Source organism: Sus scrofa, chromosome 2 (assembly GCF_000003025.6).
Source record: "Sus scrofa isolate TJ Tabasco breed Duroc chromosome 2, Sscrofa11.1, whole genome shotgun sequence".
NCBI lineage: Eukaryota > Metazoa > Chordata > Mammalia > Artiodactyla > Suidae > Sus > Sus scrofa.
Genome location: NC_010444.4, coordinates 65,622,564 through 65,641,275, shown reverse-complemented (window position 1 = coordinate 65,641,275; position 18,712 = coordinate 65,622,564). Strand labels below are relative to the sequence as shown.

Sequence of the window (18,712 nt, the reverse complement as noted above, 5' to 3'; positions counted from 1 at the left end):
TGTTCACAAGAATTTTGTTTTGAGTGTGACTTTTCATGGACTTTCACTCATCTCCCTCCAGACGGACATGAGGTTGGCTGCGGGGCGAGAGTGGACGATGGGCAGTGAGGGCATCTCTCTCCCCAGATGACTGGTGCTCCTGAAATTTATTTATCTATTTTGCTTTCCAGGGCCACACCGGCAGCATATGGAAGTTTCCAGGCTAGAGGTTGAATCGGAGCTACTGCTGCCGGCCTACACCACAGCCACAGCAATGGGCGATCTGAGCCGTGTCTGTGACCTATGCTGCAGCTCAGGGTAATGCTGGATCCTTAAGCCACTGAGTGAGGCCAGGGATCGAACCCACATCCTCATGGAGATGAGTTGGGTTCTTAACCCATTGAGCCACAATGAGAACTCCATGGAGCTTGTGAAATTTAGGCTCCCCAGGTGGGGGGCCCACGATCTGGTTCTTCGTGCCAAGACCAATGGACCACTCACTCTGTCCTTGGCTCCCATGGCCATATCAATTTGCTGTCAAAGTCAATAAGAGACACCCCCCCCCAACCCCACCAAGAGACACCACTCACCAGTCGTTCAGACATCGGGGTCTTGTCATCATCAGGTAGGTGCTGCTCCAGGGCGAGGACAATGCAGTTCGCTATGATGGTGGCTAAAATCATATATTCAAAGGGAGTATCATGGAATTAAGGAAAATCATACCAGCTCTCTCTAGCTTCAAAGCAAAATTGAGAGAAAGGGACAGAGACTTCCCATATGCCCCCTGCCCTCACACAGGCACAGCCTCCCCCATTATATCAACACACCTACCCCACCAGACAGGTGCATTTGTTACCGTGGATGAACCTACACTGATGCATGATTATCACCCGAAGTCCATGGCTTACATTATGCTTCACACTTGGTGTTGTGCACAGTCCATGAATCTGAGCAAATGTGTTAGGGCCTGTATCCACTGCTATAGTCTCATACAAAGTAGTTTCACTGCCCTCAAAACCTGGCAGACAACTCTGTAAGGAAAATGTGGATATTCTCCCTCTGTCTCACCTCCAACCTTCACTGGACAAATATTAATTCAGCACCTACTGTGTGCCACATCCCGTTTGGGGCACTGGGGACACAGCTCAAAGTAAAACAGACAAAAATCTCTGCCCTTGTAGAGAAGAAGGGAGTAGGTGAGATAACTGCATGATACAGTACATTAGAAGATGGAAACTATGACAGGGAAAAAGCAAGAAAGGAGGCCAGTGGTTGCAATTTAAAATGTAGTGATCACACTACTATGTATAAAATCAATAAACAACAAGGACCTACTGTATAGCACAGGGAACCTACAAGGGAAAAGAACCTGAAAAAGAATATATATATATATATGAATAACTGAATCATTGTGCTGTACACCTGAAACTAACACGATATTGCAAATCAACTATACTTCAATTAAAAATAAATAAAATAATGCAGTTTCCGATGTGGCACGATGGGTTAAGGATCTGGTGTTACCACATCTGTAGCATAGGTTGCAGCTGTGGCTTGGATTCAGTCTCTGTCCTTGGAACTTCCGTATGCTGCAGGTCTGGCCAATAAATAAATACATAAGATAAAATAAAATACAGGAGTTTCCACTGTGGCTCAGCACGTTAAGAACCTGACATAGTGTCTCTGAAGATTCGGGTTCGATCCCTGGCCTCACTCAGTGGGTTAAGGACCCAGTGTTGCCATAAGCTGCAGCACAGGTCACAGATGTAGCTCAGATCTGGTCTTGCTGTGGATGTGGTGTAGGCCTGCAGCTGCAGCTCCAATTCGACCCCCAGCCTGGGAACCTCCATATGCTGCAAGTGCAACCATAAAGATAAAAATAAAATACAGTGATAAGATGTGATACCAAAGCATGAGCAACACAAGAAAAAAATAGATAAACTGAGCTTTGCCAAAATTTAGACTCTCTGGGTTTCAAAGGGCATTGTCAAGAAAGTGAAAAAACCAACCAACAGAATGGGAGAATATATTTGCAAATCATGTATCTCACAAGGGTCTAGTATCAGAATATTTAAAGCACACTCACAACGCAACAGTGAAAAGACAAGCCAATTAAATAACAGGCGAAGAGCTTGAGGAGACATTTCTCCAAAGAAGATATTCGAATGGCCAATAAGCACATGAGAAGATGATCAATATCGTTAGTCATTAAGAAAATGCAAAACAGGGAGTTCCCATCGTGGTTCAGTGGTTAAGGAATCTGACTAGGAACCATGAGGTTGTGGGTTCAATCCCTGGCCTTGCTCAGTGGGTTAAGGATCTGGTGTTGCCGTGAGCTGTGGTGTAGGTCGCAGAGGGGGCTCGGATCCTGCGTTGCTGTGGCTCTGGCATAGGCCAGCAGCTGTAGCTCCCATTTGACCCCTAGCCTGGGAACCTCCATATGCCACGGGAGCAGCCCTAGATAAGGCAAAAAGACAAAAAAAAAAAAAAAAAAAAAGAAAGAAAGAAAGAAAGAAAATGCAAAACAAAACCGCAGTGAGGTACCACTTCACATCCACCAGGATGATTAGGATGAAAAAAAAAAAAATACAGAAAACAGTAAGTGTCGGTGAGAATGTGAGAAACTGGAACCATTGTATATTGCTGATGGCCATGGCAAAATGGTGCAGCCACTGTGGAAAATACTTCTGATGGCTCCTCAAAAAGTTAAAACACAGAATTACCATACGATCCAGTAATTCCACTCCTAGGTATACACCAAAAGAACTGGAAAACAGGTACTCAAATGCATGTTCATAGCAGCAATATTCACAATAGCCAAAAGGTGGAAACTGCCCAAATGTCCATCAAAGAATGAGGAGTTAAACAAAATGTGGTATAGCCATAAAATGGAAACTTCTTCAGCCATAAAAATGAGTCCATGCTGCAATGTGGATGAACCTTCAAAATATTATGCTAAGTCGAAGACGCCAGACACAGTAGACCACATATTGTATGAATGCCATTGATCCGAAATGTCCATAACAGGCAAATCCAGTCAGAAAGCAGTTTGGTGGTTGCCAGGGGCTGGGGGAAGGGGAAGTGGTGAGTGGCTGCTTAACATTTTTGGAACCCATTAAAGGTGATAGTTGGACAATATTCTGAATGTACTAAGTGCCGCCAAACCGGTCACTGAAAAATGGTTCGTGTTGTTATGTGAATTTCACCTCAATACAAACAGAATATGGCAGTCTGGGTGCACCTCTGAGAAGCAGACTTTTAAAGCGCTCAGGGAGGAAGGGGTAGTTTATGTGGCTATTTCCAGATGCACATCCCCTCTCTCTCCCAGGCACAAACTCCTCCCTGCCTCCCCAGAACTCTCTTGCAGTTTGACGAGACCAACAGATAGCCCCACTAGAGGCTCTGAACTTGGGCGATGCGGGTGTGGGGGGGGGGTTGGGGAGGGGGGTCCTGTCCTGCTCACTTCATATGAGCACCTGATCTGCTGATCAGCTGGTGAACCAGAATATCCCTGTCCCTCTGCCCTGCAGAAGCACATTTAGGCCCATAGTCTTGGTAAACAAAGCTGGCCACCCTGCGAAGGAGGTTTAGGTGTGAAGAAATGGATGCTAGAGGAAGAAAGCCAGAGGGTATTGGTTATTCTGGAGTAGGGTTTCCCCACGGCGGCACTACAGACATTTGGGGCGGATCCTTCTCTGCAGAGGGGCCATCCTCTGCACTGTAGGATGAGGCTCAGCATCCCTGGCCTCCATCCCCTAGATGTCAGTAGCATCCTCCTCTCCAGTTATGACCATCAAAACTTGCGACAACCAAGACTGATCTCTGGCTATTGCCAAGTGTCCCCTGGGAACACTGAAATCCAGTGTTCTACAGAAAGATCAAATAGCACGACCATGTTCGACTACTGCCCTCCTCCCAGCTTTTCTTCTTGGGAACTTAACTGGCTGCGGTCTCCCGTTTGGCCTGAGAGTTACATTTGGCATTTTGGAAGCTCCGTGAAAACCAAGGGATCTTATGGGCTGGAGGAGGAGCTGAAGCATGTACCCACTTTCCAGGTGGGAAAACCAAGTCTGAAATAGACTCTTACAGGGGTGGGGGGTAAGAGTCTAAGTAAATCAGGAAAAACCAGGTCCTCTTTGTCACCAGCTTCAGCTTCTGCCTCCAGCTGAAAGCAGCTGAGCCACGCTCTGCGCTCACTTTGAAAAGCAAATCCAAGACTCAGGGCAATTTGGGGAGTCAACAAAAGCCATTCCTGCTGACGATCGTCTCTGATTGGCTTCCTGCCTCTGAGCTGACAGTCATTAGGAGCACAGAGAACAAAGCTGGGCTGTGTTGCACAAATACTCCATTCTGCCTCACCCTGCAGCCCAGAAAATAAGAGACAATATTTGTACACAGAGAAGCAATGCCAAGCCCTTCCCTGGCCTCCCTTCGCCGAGGCTTCTGAAGCCATGATTTGAATCCGATGATTTCACTCCTCTTCCCTGCAGACTAGCTTCCTGTTTGCTTCTGTGGGGAAGCTGACTGTCTGACTCCTCCGGCCCCCTGGCCTGCTGCCCCTAAACGGCTGGGATGTGACTTCCTTTGCATCGGATTTGAGCTGAGGTTCCAAGAAGAGTCCAAGAAGGCCAGCAGCAAGCAGCACTTTTATGCGCTGCATTCTCAGGCTTTCAATGGCCCTCTGTCACCCTGATTTCAGACCCAGAGTTCTCTGGGTATGCGACAATGAAGCCTTAGTTAGGACATGGGCCCACAGGAAGGGGCTGCCCACTCCCACCTTACTCCTTTTTCTTATAGTTTGTCAGACATGAACATGAGAGCTATCAAATGTCATCTCCCTCTCCCCGCATGCACCCACACATGCTGCCAGCATCCACAGACACACCCCAAATGGGTATCTGCAGCACTGACCTTACATCCTTGCTGCTTAATGTGTGGTCCATGAACCAAGAGCTGAGGTAACGCCCCGTTAGAAAGGCAGAGTGTCAGGCCCCACGCTGACCTGCTGAGTCAGAATACACATTTTAGCAAGATCTCCAGGGGCTCTGTGTGCATACTGGAGTTTGGGAAGTGCTGCCTTAGATCTATGTCAGGGGGAGGAGGAGCCCAGGTAATTGTGGTTTTGAGTCATCCAGAAAGAAGTGGGGCTTGCCCTTCTCCTCCACTTTCTGACCCCAGGAGGAGAATTCAGGAGGCCTGGACCAGTCTCCTGCCTCCGCTCGAGGAGGCTGAAAAGAAACCCCAGATCTTAGAGTTTCCATTGTGGCTCAGAGGTAATGAACCTGACTAATACCCATGAGGACTCGGGTTCGATTCCTGGCCTTGCTCAGTGAGGATCCGGCGCTGCTGTGAGCTGGGGTGTAGGTCGCCGACTCGACTTGGATCCCACGTTGCTGTGGCTGTGGTGTAGGCCAGCAGCTGCAGCTCCGATTCAACCCCTAGCCTGGGAGTTTCCATATGTTGGGGGTGTGGCCCTAAAAAACAAAAAGAAAGAAAGGAAGGAAGGGAGGGAGGAAGGAAGAAAGAAACCCAAGATCTTGACGAAACAAGAGCCATGTTGGAAAGAGACAGATAAACAGAAGAGAAAATTCTGGCTTATTGCACATGGAAGTATTCACAGACTACCTAGGGGCTCCCATCTCTCTCAGAAGAAAAGTCAGATTCCTTTCGGCAGCCAGCAAGATCCTGCAGGACCTGCTCCCATCACCTCCCTGCCCTCATCTCCTCCACTCTCCCTCTTATTCACTCAGCTGCAGCCACGCTGGTCTCCTGCAAGTTCCTGAAACACACGAGGCACATTCTACCACCAGGGACCGTGCACCTGCCATTGTCTCCCCTGGAACGCTCTTTCCCCAGAGTCCCACGTGGTTCCCTCTCCCACTTCCTTTAGCTCTTGACTCAGAGGTCACAGCTCAGTGAGATCTTTCACCCCCCCTTTCCTACTTCATTTTTTTCCCTTGGCCCTCGTCCCCAAACATCTATATTTTTCTTATCTTGTTCACTCTTTCTCTCCCCTACCAGACTATAAGCTCTGTGAAAGTAGGCCCTTTTGTCTACTTTGTTCCCTGCTTTGTCCTCAGCTTCTAAGAGGGCATCTGTTATTTAGCAGATGCTCAGTAAACACATATGGAAGGAAAGGTGGGTGGGTGGGTCCTGCTTTCTGCATCGCCCCCCGCCCCCGACTTTATCATAGGCCAAGTCTCCATGGGCACATCAAGGACAGAATCAGGTCCTTGAAGTATGTAAGGATGTGGCTGGTGCAGAGACACAAGGATGGGGTATTGAGTTCTTGCCACAGGAGGAGACTCTCTCCCCAGGCAGAAGTCAAAGGTAGTCCAGGCAGGGGGAGGTGAAGCTTTCTCAGCTCAACCCTGAGTCGTGCCTGATCCTCCCAATTTAGAAAGCCTGGGTTCTAACTCACAGCTGCAGTGAGCAATGCCTCTGCTAGCTGAGCTGAGTCTTCCTGCTCCCCGATTGGTTCGGGGACAAAGCACCTGTGTCAGCGGGATCCAGAATAATCAGCCAAAGAGGCCAAGGGGGGCGGGGAGTGAAAGGAAAGAAGCATCTTTGGTGGGAGGAAAAGCTGGCTCCTGAAATGGCTCGTGGAAGTCAGGCTTGCAAACAGCCCTGCAGGCAAGTGCAGATGCACAAAGCTTCTCCCACAGTCAGATAGATCAGGACCCACGGAGGCCCCAGAGAGGGGCTGTGTGTGACCCTGGAAATGACCATGCGATTCTGTTCAGGGAAGAAGAGCTGCCTCTGTGAACAGGAGCCGCTCTTGGGATGCAGAATATCAAGGAAAATCAATTTGTAAAGTGGGCATGGCTGATGGTTCCGGCCCCTGAGCAAGACCTTGCAGAATGTCCAAGTAATTCATCCTTCTCTTTATGGTGCCCTCCCCTCCTTCTCATTTCCAGCCTCCCATGGTTGGTGTGAAAAATCATATCAGGTTTGTTAACTCCTCAAGGTCTTGCCTCTACCATGAGGGCCGCTGATGGGTGTGTTCAGAGGAAACATACTTCAGTGAGTCGACCAAGCAGTTGAGCTTGCGGGGAGAAGCCAAACAAGCCTTATTTTTATGTGAGTTCTGGACTCATTACAATTACCAGGAAAAGAGTAGAGGGTACCAGGGCCCTGGATGTATGGGTGCAGGACATATTCCTTGCTCCACTAAACAGATGACACTGTTTAACGTGGCCATATGATCAACTATTATGGGGCCATTAACGGACACAACAACCATAATTATAGCTCTGCTTATTGAGCGCTTCGCTGGGCAGACACCGTGCTAAGCACTTTATATTCAGTTAATTCCTTGCAACAATTCTACAAGCTAGGTTCTTTAGCAAGCCCCATTTTCCAGATAAGGAAATTAAGGTTCAACGAGGACAAACAAATTGCTCAAGGTCATATATGCGCTACTGGAAGAGCTAAGGCTCACTCCAAAATCCATGCTGGTGGTCCCACGAACCACTCAACACCTTAACCTTATGTATTAGAAGGTGGATGGTTGGAGTTCCCATTGTGGCACAGCAGAAATGAATCCGACTAGGGACCATGAGGTTTCGGGTTCGATCCCTGACCCTGTTCAGTGGGTTAAGGATCCAGCATTGCCGTGAGCTGTGGTGTAGGTCAAAGATGTGGCTTGGATCCCGAGTTGCTGTGGCTGTGGTGTAGGCTGGCAGCTATAGCTCTGATTAGACCCCTAGCCTGGGAACCTCCATATGCTGCCGGTGTGGCCCTAGAAAGACAAAAGACAAAAGACAAAAAAAAAAAAAAAAAAAAAAAAGAGGAAGAAGATGGTTTTGCCGTTATTTAAAAATCGGAGTTGGGGATGTTAACTATGGATGAGACCAAATGGGTTAGCCCTCACCTGAGTCCCAACCACTGCCACAATTAAATGTAGTTGTTATCAACCATTGCATGCTAGTCCACACCTTCAAAAGCCCATCCCAAGTGGGTCATATTGAAGAGTATTTCAACTTTCAGCAATCCGAAGAGTCTCTCTTGAGTTCTCATACATGGGCTTCTAACTCTCCAGCACACAATGCTAACCAAAATCAAGCCTAGAAAAGAGCTCTCCACCAGCGGATCAGCTTGAGACTGATGTATGGGTGACGATGCTCAAACAAGGGCAACGCTGGTGCTGCCAGCGGTGTTTTCAGCACCACGGCCAGCAGCAAGAGGCATAGGTTTAATTACACATCCACCCAGGGCAGGGCAAGTATACCCAGCATCAAGTATTAACACTCTCTAAGAAAACTGTAAAAACTTACATTTAACATACATGGTCGAGGGGCATGTGCACACATGCACACACACACACACGATTCATTACGTCAGCAGGAACATCAAAAAATAAAAAAGAGAAAAATAAAATCCTAACACTAAATAAGTTTGCTTTTTTAATGTTATCCAAGGATTTTCAACACTTTGGTTCTGAGAAGTCTACCCATGGCAGCTAAATCATGCTTCTGCTCAGAAAACTGGAAATATCTGCATGAAAAATCACAGAGCAAGGGTAGTTGAAAGAGTTTGGGGGTGAGGGGTCAGATATGATTGTAGCTTTGGGCAAAGGAGTTCCCTTCTCCAAGCCTCAACTTCCTCATATACATAATGTGAAAAGTAGTGACTACCTTATAGGGCTGTATGAAAATGAAATGAGTGGATACACAATAACGGACTCAGAAAAGTCCTGGCATATGGTATGCACTCAGTAAGTGTGAGTGTTTTGTTACTGTTTACTCTGGTTCCTGTGCTAACTAGAAAACCTTATATGCTTATGAAAGCATAATGGGGGTTCATCTCATTGTAATCATGCAATCAATGTTTACTATTATTTCAGTTGCTGCTACTAGTATTACTAACTTTTCCTATCTCTTTTTTACCCATGTAAGTTTCATTCCCCTCCCTTCACTGGAGAGCATAAGCACCTACTCTCATCATGGCTGATGAGGTCCCTCAAATCTGAAGTGCTTCCAGGGCAAACACAGTGAATGTGGTCCTCTCCCTGAATATCAGTCTCAAAATAAATACCGTAAAAATATCCATCAGCTATTTCACACACGTGGGATCCTACAATACACGACCTTCTGTGTCTGGCTTCCTTCGCTTAACATAATGTTTTTAAAGTTCATCCACATTGTGGCATGTACTCATACTTCGTTCCTTTTGATGGCAACATAATATTCCATTGTATGGATATACCATAATTTGTCTATCTATTCACCCACTTTGATGCTGCTTCAACCTTTTGTTTATCTAAAATAGGTGACTCCACAGAGACAGAATGCTGACTGGTGTCTGCCAGGAGCTGGGGGAAGGCAGGGAAATGCATAATGAGGACAGGGTTTCCTTTTGGGGTGATGAAGATATTTTGGAACTAGATAGGAATACTTGCACAACACAGTGAAGGTACTAAATGCCACTGAACTGTTCACCTTATTTCTTGTTTAAGTATATAGTTGACTTACTGAATAGTTCACTTTAAAATGAGTAAGTATTTTATGTGAATCTCATCTCAATTTTTAAAAAGCCCTGTTAGTTATCCTTCTCTTCCCTTCCCCCCACCCCCAATTCTCAGAGTTTTCCTCATATGCTTTCACTCGTTGACTTTTCCAGCTGACTTTTTCCTCTGGGCCCTGAACCATAAAAAGGAACATCACCCAGCAGCCCTCCAGATCCCCCCCTTTAAAAAAATAATAGTTTTAATTATAATTATCATAGGAATGTATACTTAGCGTATTTTTTTAATTTTTAAAACTTATATCATTTAAAAAGTGAAAAGTCCAACAGCTCCACTCCTGGGCATATATCCAGACAAAATGTTCATTCAGGAAGATACATGCACCCCTACACTCATTGCAGCACTACTCACGAGAGCCAAGACATGGAACAACCTAAATGTCCATCAACAGATGAATGGATTAAGAAGACGTGGTAGAGACATACAAAAGAATACTACTCAGTCATTTAAAAAAGGACAAAAATAATGCCATTCTCAGCAACATGGATGCATCCAGATATTCTCACTCTGAGTGAGATCAGAAAGAGAAAGACAAAAACCATGTGACATCACTTATTTCAGGAATCTAAAATATGGCACCAATGAACCTATTTACAAATCAGAAACAGATCATGGACATGGAGAACATACTTGTGGCTGCCAGAGTGGGGGAGGGGAGGAAGTGGGATGGATGGGAAGTTTGCAGCTGGTAGATGCAAACTATTACATTTGGAATGGATAAGCAATGGGGTCCTACTGTACAGCACAGGGAACTATGTCCAATCTCTCGGGGTAGGACATGGGAGAAGATGGTATGAGAAGATGACTGGGTCACTCTGCTGTACAGCAGAAACTGACACAACTCTGTCAATCAATTATACTCTGATAGAAAATAAAATAAATACCAAGGAAAAAAGAGTGAAAAGTCCTTACACCAGCCCATTTCCCAGAGATAATCAATGCTAGTGGTTTGGTGTTTCTCTCTTAGACTCTCCCCTACACACACTCCTTACACTGGCTGCTCTCTCTTCCACTTTCCCCCTAGATGTGAGCAAGGCTTTACTCTCTCACCTTCAGGCTGTACTAAAAGACTGCCTTTCCAGTGAAGCCTTCCCTGGCTCCCAGATCTAAAACCCCAACCCTGTCAACATTTCCACCTTTCTTCCTTATTTTTCGTTTGTGAGTTTTTCATCAACTTTTCACATCAAACAAGTTATATCTTCTATTTATTTATCTTACTTATGTTGGTCTCCCTCCCTGGAATGTCAGCCCTAAGGGGGTGGGGTGTAAGGATTTGTCTGACTTGTTCTTGACTGTGTGTCCTGCAACTAGAGCAGTGCCTAACACATAGGAGGTGCTCAATAAATACTACGAAATGAATGGAAACGAGCATACAAAAATCACATGTTGGGAGCTCTTGCTGTGGCGCAATGGGATTGGCAGTGTCCTGGGACACAGGGTTCAATCCCCTGCCCAGCATAGCAGGTTAAGGATAGGGCATTGCCGCAGCTTCAGCTTAGGTTGAGACTGCGGCTAGGATCTGAATTGTGGCTTGGGAGCTCCATACACTGCGAGGCAGTCAAAAATGGAAAGAAAAAGAAAAAGAAAAAAAAAAATCACATTTTGCCTTTGAAAAACTGAGATTGTGATTCATAATGTGTTCTGCGACTTGCTGTGTGCCTGACCACAGTAGACACGTTTTCCACATCAGCGCACTGGACTTCCCTCTTTTAAAAGGCTGTGCAGTATTAGCAATATCATTTATTTAATATTCCCCTAAATGCATCCAGTTTATATCTATTACAAGCAAAGCTGCAATGAATAATCTGACCATACATCCTTGTGCATTTGTGCAGATTTTTTTTTTTCCTGCAGGATAGATTCCAAGATGTGGAATTGCTGGGTAAGAGGCGGTACATGCTTGGAATTCTCAGAGATACTAAAAAATAAACCCTGAAAATTCACAGGGTTATATTTTACAGTTTTTTAGAAAGTGAGGTGAGTGTGTGTGTGTGTGTGTGTGTTTATTCTGAAATGAAATACCTGATTTAAATGGATGGATGGCTCTGTACCAAAAAGTTTAAATGTGGAGTTAACATGACTCATGGAAAAGACACACACACCAAAATGAAGTTTCCTTGATGAAAAAGAAAGGAAAAGAATACCCAAAATAAGTTTTGAGCAGGAGGTGCTGGTCAATTTTAAACTTTTGGGGTCTGAGGCTCCAAATAACCAAAGACTTTGTTTTTTTTCTCTCTGTCTCTATCTCATTTTGTCTGTACTCACAGCATGTGGAAGTTCCCGAGCCAGAGATCGAACCCACACCTCAGTGGTGGTCTGGAGCCATAGCAGTAACAATGTGGGATCCTTAATTGCTAGGCCACCAGGGATCTCCCTCCTTTTTTCAGCACACTAAAGCTCCCTGGAAACATCTAAGCGATGTGAGATCTCTGTCTCCCTCTCTCTCTCTTTTTTTGTCTTTTTGCCATTTCTTGGGCCACTCCCACCGCATATGGAGGTTCCCAGGCTAGGGGTCTAATCGGAGCTGTCGCCGCCGGCCTACGCCAGAGCCACAGCAACGCAAGATCTGAGCCGCGTCTGCAACCTACACCACAGCTCGCGGCAACACCGGATCGTTAACCCATTGAGCAAGGGCAGGGATCGAACCTGCAACCTCATGGTTCCTAGTCGGATTCGTTAACCACTGCACCATGACGGGAACTCCAGGTCTCTGTCTCTTGATCCAATTTACAACCACATTCCCAGCTACTGGGGAGAAGCCCCTCTCTATCTTTTTTGTGTGTGTCTTTTTAGGGCCATGCCTGCAGCAAATGGCAAGTTCTCAGGCTAGGGGTCGAATCGGAGCTGCAGCTGCCGGCCTTCACCACACCACAGCAACGCCAGATCCTTAACCCACTGGGCAGGGCCAGGGATGGAACCCTCATCCTCATGGATACTAGTCAGCTCTACCGCTGACCCACTGCGGGAACTCCCACCATCTCCTACCTTGTTGTTCTGTCACCCCTGTGCAGTGGTCATTGAAATCCTCCATTCCCTCAGCATCTTCTCAAGAGACCCCGTCTCCCTCTTGGCTTAAATTCAAACCTGGAAATTCCCAAGACCATCAATGCCAAGGCCAAGGGGGCCACTGGCAGCTTTAAATTAGTTCCCCCAAACAAAAGGAGCAGCCCAGCCCAGAGAGAAGTCTAAATGCAAACCAACCTCCATCCTATGAAGCCTGCAACCTGCTGCATCCCTTTCCCTCCCAGAAAAAGCCCAGCCCAGGATGAACCCAACCAGTTGCTTTCCTGATGCCTGTACAGCATGATATCCCTGAAAAGGATCAATGGTCTAGGCTGATGACATTACATTCATGATCCTAAACCTCAAATGGACAAGCAAGAATAACAGCATCCTAGATAGAAGAAGATACCAGCTGGGACACTGCTGGGAATGACCCCATTTAGAGAAATAAATCTTCTCCCATCATGAGAAACCCCACCCTTGACTTCACATCTCCCACCCCCTTCACCACTCCCATACACAAAGGCGTTGACTACACATGTTGCCTCCCCTTCCTCACCTCAAATTCGTCTACCCTCCCCAGGCTGGCTTCTAGCCCCATTGTTTCACCAAAATTCTTCTAGTGAGGCCCTCCAGGCTGCCAAATTCCAGGGCTTGTGTTCAGATAATCTGGCCATGCCCTCCTTTGGTGTCTTCCTACTATTCTTCTCTGTGTCTCCTTCTTGTCCCTCTTTTTTACTGAATATCTAAATGCTGGTCTTCCCTGGGGCTCAATCCTAGGTAATCTGTGCATCTCTGTCCACCTTCTAGGGGGTCTCATGCATTTTGGTGTGTTTGGTCATCTCCTGCTGCACCCCCCCCACCCCACCTCCTACTCACTGTCCTGCTCTGTGTCCTGGGAAAGGCAGGTCTGACTCTTATAAATGGCATTGCCCAACCTCCCTCATCTCTTGCCTTGAGGGAGGGTTTGGCCAATGGGAAGCACCAGCAAGAGGTTGGAAGAAAAGAGAGGGAGTTGGGGTATTCCACCCTATTTCCGTCCTGCTCCAGAATGAGTTTCTGGCAATGGTTGTGTCCTTCTGTACCTTCTCAGAGACATTTCAAATTTCACAGGAACATCTGTATTTGTTTCCTAGGGCTGCTGTTAATGGCTTACCACAAACAAGGTAGCTTAAAACAACAGAAATGTATTCCCTAACAGTTATAAGGGCCTAGAACACTCAATTAAGATATTGGCAAGACCACACTCCCTCCAATGGTTCTAGGGTTCTATAGGAGGAAGTGTAGGGAAGTGAAGAAACAGGTGGGTAGCTGGTGGGAGACATGAAGTTAAGGGTGGGGTTTTTCATGATGGGAGAGTATTTATTTCTCTAAGTTATTCCACAGCATCATAACAATAGGCACTGGTACCTTCTTCCATCTAGGATGCTATAATTCCTTTTTTTTTACTTTTTTTTTTTTTTTTTTTTTTTTGGTCTTTTTGCCCTTTCTTGCGCTGTTCCCACAGCATATGGAGATTCCCAGGTTAGGGGTCGAATTGGAGCTGTAGCTGCCAGCTTACGCCAGAGCCACAGCAACAGGGGATCTGAGCCGCATCTGCGACCTACACCGAAGCTCACGGCAACACCAGATCCTTAACCACTGAGCAAGGCCAGGGATCCAACCCGCAACCTCGTGGTTCCTAGTCGGATCCATTAACCACTGAGCCACGATGGGAACTCCTATAATTCCGTTTGTTTGTTTGATTGTTTTTTTTTTTTTTTTTTTTTTTTTTTTGCTTTTTAGGGCCACACCTGCAACATATGGAAGTTCCCAGGCTAGGGGTGGAGTTAGAGTTGCAGCTGCCAGCCTATGCCACAGCTACAGTCAGCTCTGAGCCATGTCTGCGACCTACACCACAGCTCATGACAACACCGGATCCTTAACCCACTGAGTAGGCCAGGGATCAAACCCTCTTCCTCATGGATATTAGTTGGATTTGTTACTGTTGAGCCCCAATGGGAACCCCAGGATGTTACAATTCTTGTGTGTCCATTTGAGGTTTAGAATCACGAATGTTATGATATCACTTAAATCTGGAATCTAATATACGGCACAAATGAACCTTTCCACAGAAAAGAAAATCATGGACGTGGAGAATAGACTATGGTTGCCAAGGGAGGGGGGAGTGGGGTGGATTGGGAGCTTGGGATTCATAGATACAAACTATTGCCTTTGGAATGGATTGGCAATGAGACCCTGCTGTGGAGCACTGGGAACTATGTCTAGTCACTTATGATAGAGCATGATAATGTAAGAAAATAGAATGTGTACATGTATGTGTAACTGGGTCACCATGCTGTAAAGTAGGAAAAAAAAAAAACTGTATTGGGGAAATAACAATTCAAAAATAAATAAATAAATAAATAAAGTAAAAAAAAAAAAAAAAAAAAAAAAGGAATCACGAATGTAATGTCATCAGCCCAGATCGTTGATCCCAGCATTCAGGAATATTACACTGTACAGGCATCGACTGGGAAGCAACTGGTTGGGTTCATCCAGGGTTGGGCTTTTTCCAGGAGGGAAAGGGAGGCAACGAGTTGGGGGCTTCATAGGATAGATGCTGATTTGCATTTAGATGTCTTCCTGGGCTGGATTTTCCTTTTCTTTGGGGGAAACTAGTTTGAATTCTTTCTTGCCTCTCCCAGCTCTGCTGGTTCTAGGCATTTCTTGTCTTGTGGCAGGAACACTTTGATCTCTGCCTCCATCTTCACATGACCTTCTCCTGGGCCTTCTCTTCTCCTCATCTCTTCTAAGAGCGCCTGTCACAGAATTTGATCTCCACTATATCCTCAGCACCCATCACTGTGCTCAGCACATAGCAGGACCCCAGTAAATGGCTGTCAGTTGAGCCTGAGAATCCACATCTATTTCCTTTCTCCTTCCCTCTCAACAGTAGTCCTTTCTGTATCGTCTACCTTCGCTTCCAACTCTCCTGGCTGCTGCATTGGCAACCCAAGTTAAAAGAGATTTTCCGGGAAGCCCCAAGCTGCTGACGAAACCCCCTTCATCTTCTCCGCCATGTGCTTCTTCAAATATTTGGGTCTGCCTGGCCTTTTCCTGTGCTGGCCCTGCCATCCGTGAAGATTCTCCTTGAGGCTTTGTCATTAAAAAATAAACCAATATATTCCATGCCTCCAAAAGAAGCTTTTACTTTTGCAAACTCTATTGATTTAATCCTAGAGGCTGCTGGCAGCTGTCCCAGGAGCTTAATCAATATGACAACACCCAGCACAGCCAGAACATCAAGGAGACTTGGCCAAGATCTTCTGCTTGGGTCTTCACTGATCCTGACTGAACCTCTCGCAATGATGAAGAAAGATTTACAGTAGGGGACAGGATACTCACAACTGCTCCAGGATCCTGCTTAGGTGAACGAAAGGAAACATCTTCGAGCTTGAGGCACTTGAGAGCTATTTTTTAATTTGCTATGAGAGCTGATTCCCAGGGGGTGCTAAGCAAGCAAGAAACCAAAGATCACAGAGGATCCTGAGTATAAAATCCCTGGTGGGGTGAGCTAGAGTAGGACAGGCAAAGGGGGAAGTTGGGAAAAAGGAAGCTGAAGATGGAGAGAGTTAAAACTGAATGAAAAAAAAAAAAAAAGGAGTTCCTGTTGTGGCCCAGAGACAATCCAACTGGGATCCATGAAGACGCAGGTTCCATCCCTGGCCTCGCTCAGTGGGTTAAAGATATGGTGTTGCCACGAGCTGTGGTGTAGGTCACGGACACAGCTCAGATCCTGCATTACTGTGGCTGTGGCATAGGCCGGCAGCCGTAGCTTCAATTAGACCCCTAGCCTGGGAACCTCCACATGCCCTGGGTGTGGCCCTAAAAAGGCAAAAATAAAATAAAATAAAATAAAATAAAATAAAATAAAACTGAATGAGTTACACAGACATGAAGAACAGTCTTATGGTTCCAAGGGGGTGGGGAAGAGAGAGGGATGGACTAGGAACCTGGAGTTAGTAGATGCAAACTAGTACATTTAGAATGAATAAGCAATTAAGTCCTACCATTTGCCACAGGGAACTATATCCAATCTCCTGGGATAGACCATGATGGAAAAGATGTAAAAAATTATATATATGGAGTTCCTGTTGTGGCTCAGTGGTTAATGAACCTGGCTAGCATCTATGAGGAAGAGGGTTCAATCCCTGGCCTCACTCAGTGGGTTAAGGATCCAGCATTGCCGTGAGCTGTGGTGTAGGTTGCAGACACGACTCAGATCCCATGTCTCTGTGGCTGTAGCATAGGCCGGCGGCTACAGCTCCAATTTGACCCCTGGCCTGGGAACCACCATGTGCTGCTAGTGCGGCCATAAAAGACACACACACACAAATTATATGTATACACATATATATGCATATGAGTCACTTTGCTGGGCAGATTATACTTTAATTTAAAAAAAACACAGGAGGCTGAGGGGACTGACTCAATGCCCAGGGCTTTAGAAACCATTCACGTCCTCAAAGGGAAAGCCAAACAATTCTTTCCCAATTTTTTCTTTCAAGGGTGCAAAAACAGGGAGAGGAAGTCGAGCCCCCTAGAAAGAAAGCAGAAGGGCCGTGAACTTTGTTAGCAGGAAGTTTAAACGCATGTGAGTATTCATACCCCTCATGAGGACACTGATAAGATGTTAACCCCAGTGCACAAATGAAGAGGTACTACCTGCCAAATAGTCTACCTGCTACTGCAGGAATTAAAAAAGAAAGGAGTTCCCGTCGTGGCGCAGTGGTTAACGAATCCGACTAGGAACCATGAGGTCGCGGGTTCAGTCCCTGCCCTTGCTCAGTGGGTTAACGATCCGGCGTTGCCGTGAGCTGTGGTGTAGGTTGCAGACGCGGCTCGGATCCCGCGTTGCTGTGGCTCTGGTGTAGGCCGGTGGCTACAGCTCCGATTCAACCCCTAGCCTGGGAACCTCCATATGCCGCGGGAGCGGCCCAAGAAATAGCAACAACAACAACAACAAAAGGCAAAAAGACAAAAGACAACAAAAAAATAAAAAAAAAAAAAAAAAAAAAAAAAAAGAAAGAACCCACCAAGTCTTAGTGACTGAAAACACCATAGGTTTATTTCCTTGCTCATGCTATGTGTCCACTGCAGGTGGGATGAGGACTCCATTCTCTCCAGTGCCTATGCTGAAGGAGGTACCATCTCTGTGCATGCACGACGTGGAGGCAGAAAAAAGGAAACGTGGGGAAATTACGCACTGCCTCTTAAAGCTTCTACCCAGAAGTCACACATGTCACTTCCCCTTACATTCCACTGGTGATAGCAAATCACATGACCATGCCTACCTTCCCAGAGGTGGGGAAGGGCCACACTATGGCGAGACCAGCAAAAAAACAGAAAATATTAGCTGAGCAAAGGATTTCCACACAGAAAGATGAAATGACTTGCCCAAAGTCAAAATCGCTTCAAGGTGGCAGAAGTGGGATCACTATTCAGAAGTATTTGGGCCCCATTCTTTAAGCTCTACTACCTTGCATGTGACAAGGATTGAGACTAAAATCCAGATAACAGTGAGGATAAAAATCAATGGATGAGGGGTGGGGGAGAAGGAATGAGTAAAAATCACTTATTGAGGAGTTCTCGTCGTGGCACGATGGTTAACGAATCCAACTAGGAACCATGAGGTTGCGGGTTCGATCTCTGCCCTTGTTCAGTGGGTTAAGGATCCAGAGTTGCCATGAGCTGTGGTGTAGGTCGAAAACGTGGCTTGGATCCCGAGTTGCCATGGCTCTGGCATAGGCCGGTGGCTACAGCTCTGATTAGACCCCTAGCCTGGGAACCTCCATATGCCGCAAAAAGCGGCCCTAGAAAAGGCAAAAAGACAAAAAAAAAAACTTATTGAGTGAGGGAGAGATGGAAGGAGACAGGAAGTTACGGCAGAGCCCAAGTAAAGAGATCCACCTTTAGAAACCAAAATGCATCACAAACATGAGGAAAGGGATGAAGGGTCTTACACTTCTTTCAGAGAGCTTAGCAGCTACAGAGAATGAAGCAGGGATTTCTACGAAGCACATAAGGAAGTCGGGGCACAGCCATAAAGAGAACTTACATGTTTCTTGCTCCTGCCCTGAAAGCCACCATCTTGGCTCAGGATGAAGGTCCAACAAATGCTAGTTGGTATAACAGCCACCTCAGGAAGCCAAAGCCAGGGCT

At 46.2% G+C, this 18,712-nt stretch overlaps 1 protein-coding gene across 1 annotated transcript in view; it reads right to left on the bottom strand.

Annotated features, from left to right (window-relative positions):
- CACNA1A (calcium voltage-gated channel subunit alpha1 A) overlaps positions 1–18,712 on the bottom strand; it is a 379,285-nt gene that overhangs the window by 229,793 nt on the left and 130,780 nt on the right. Inside the window, 1 exon segment of the mRNA XM_021083710.1 lies at positions 570–675. Coding sequence (XP_020939369.1) covers positions 570–675 — 106 coding nt within the window.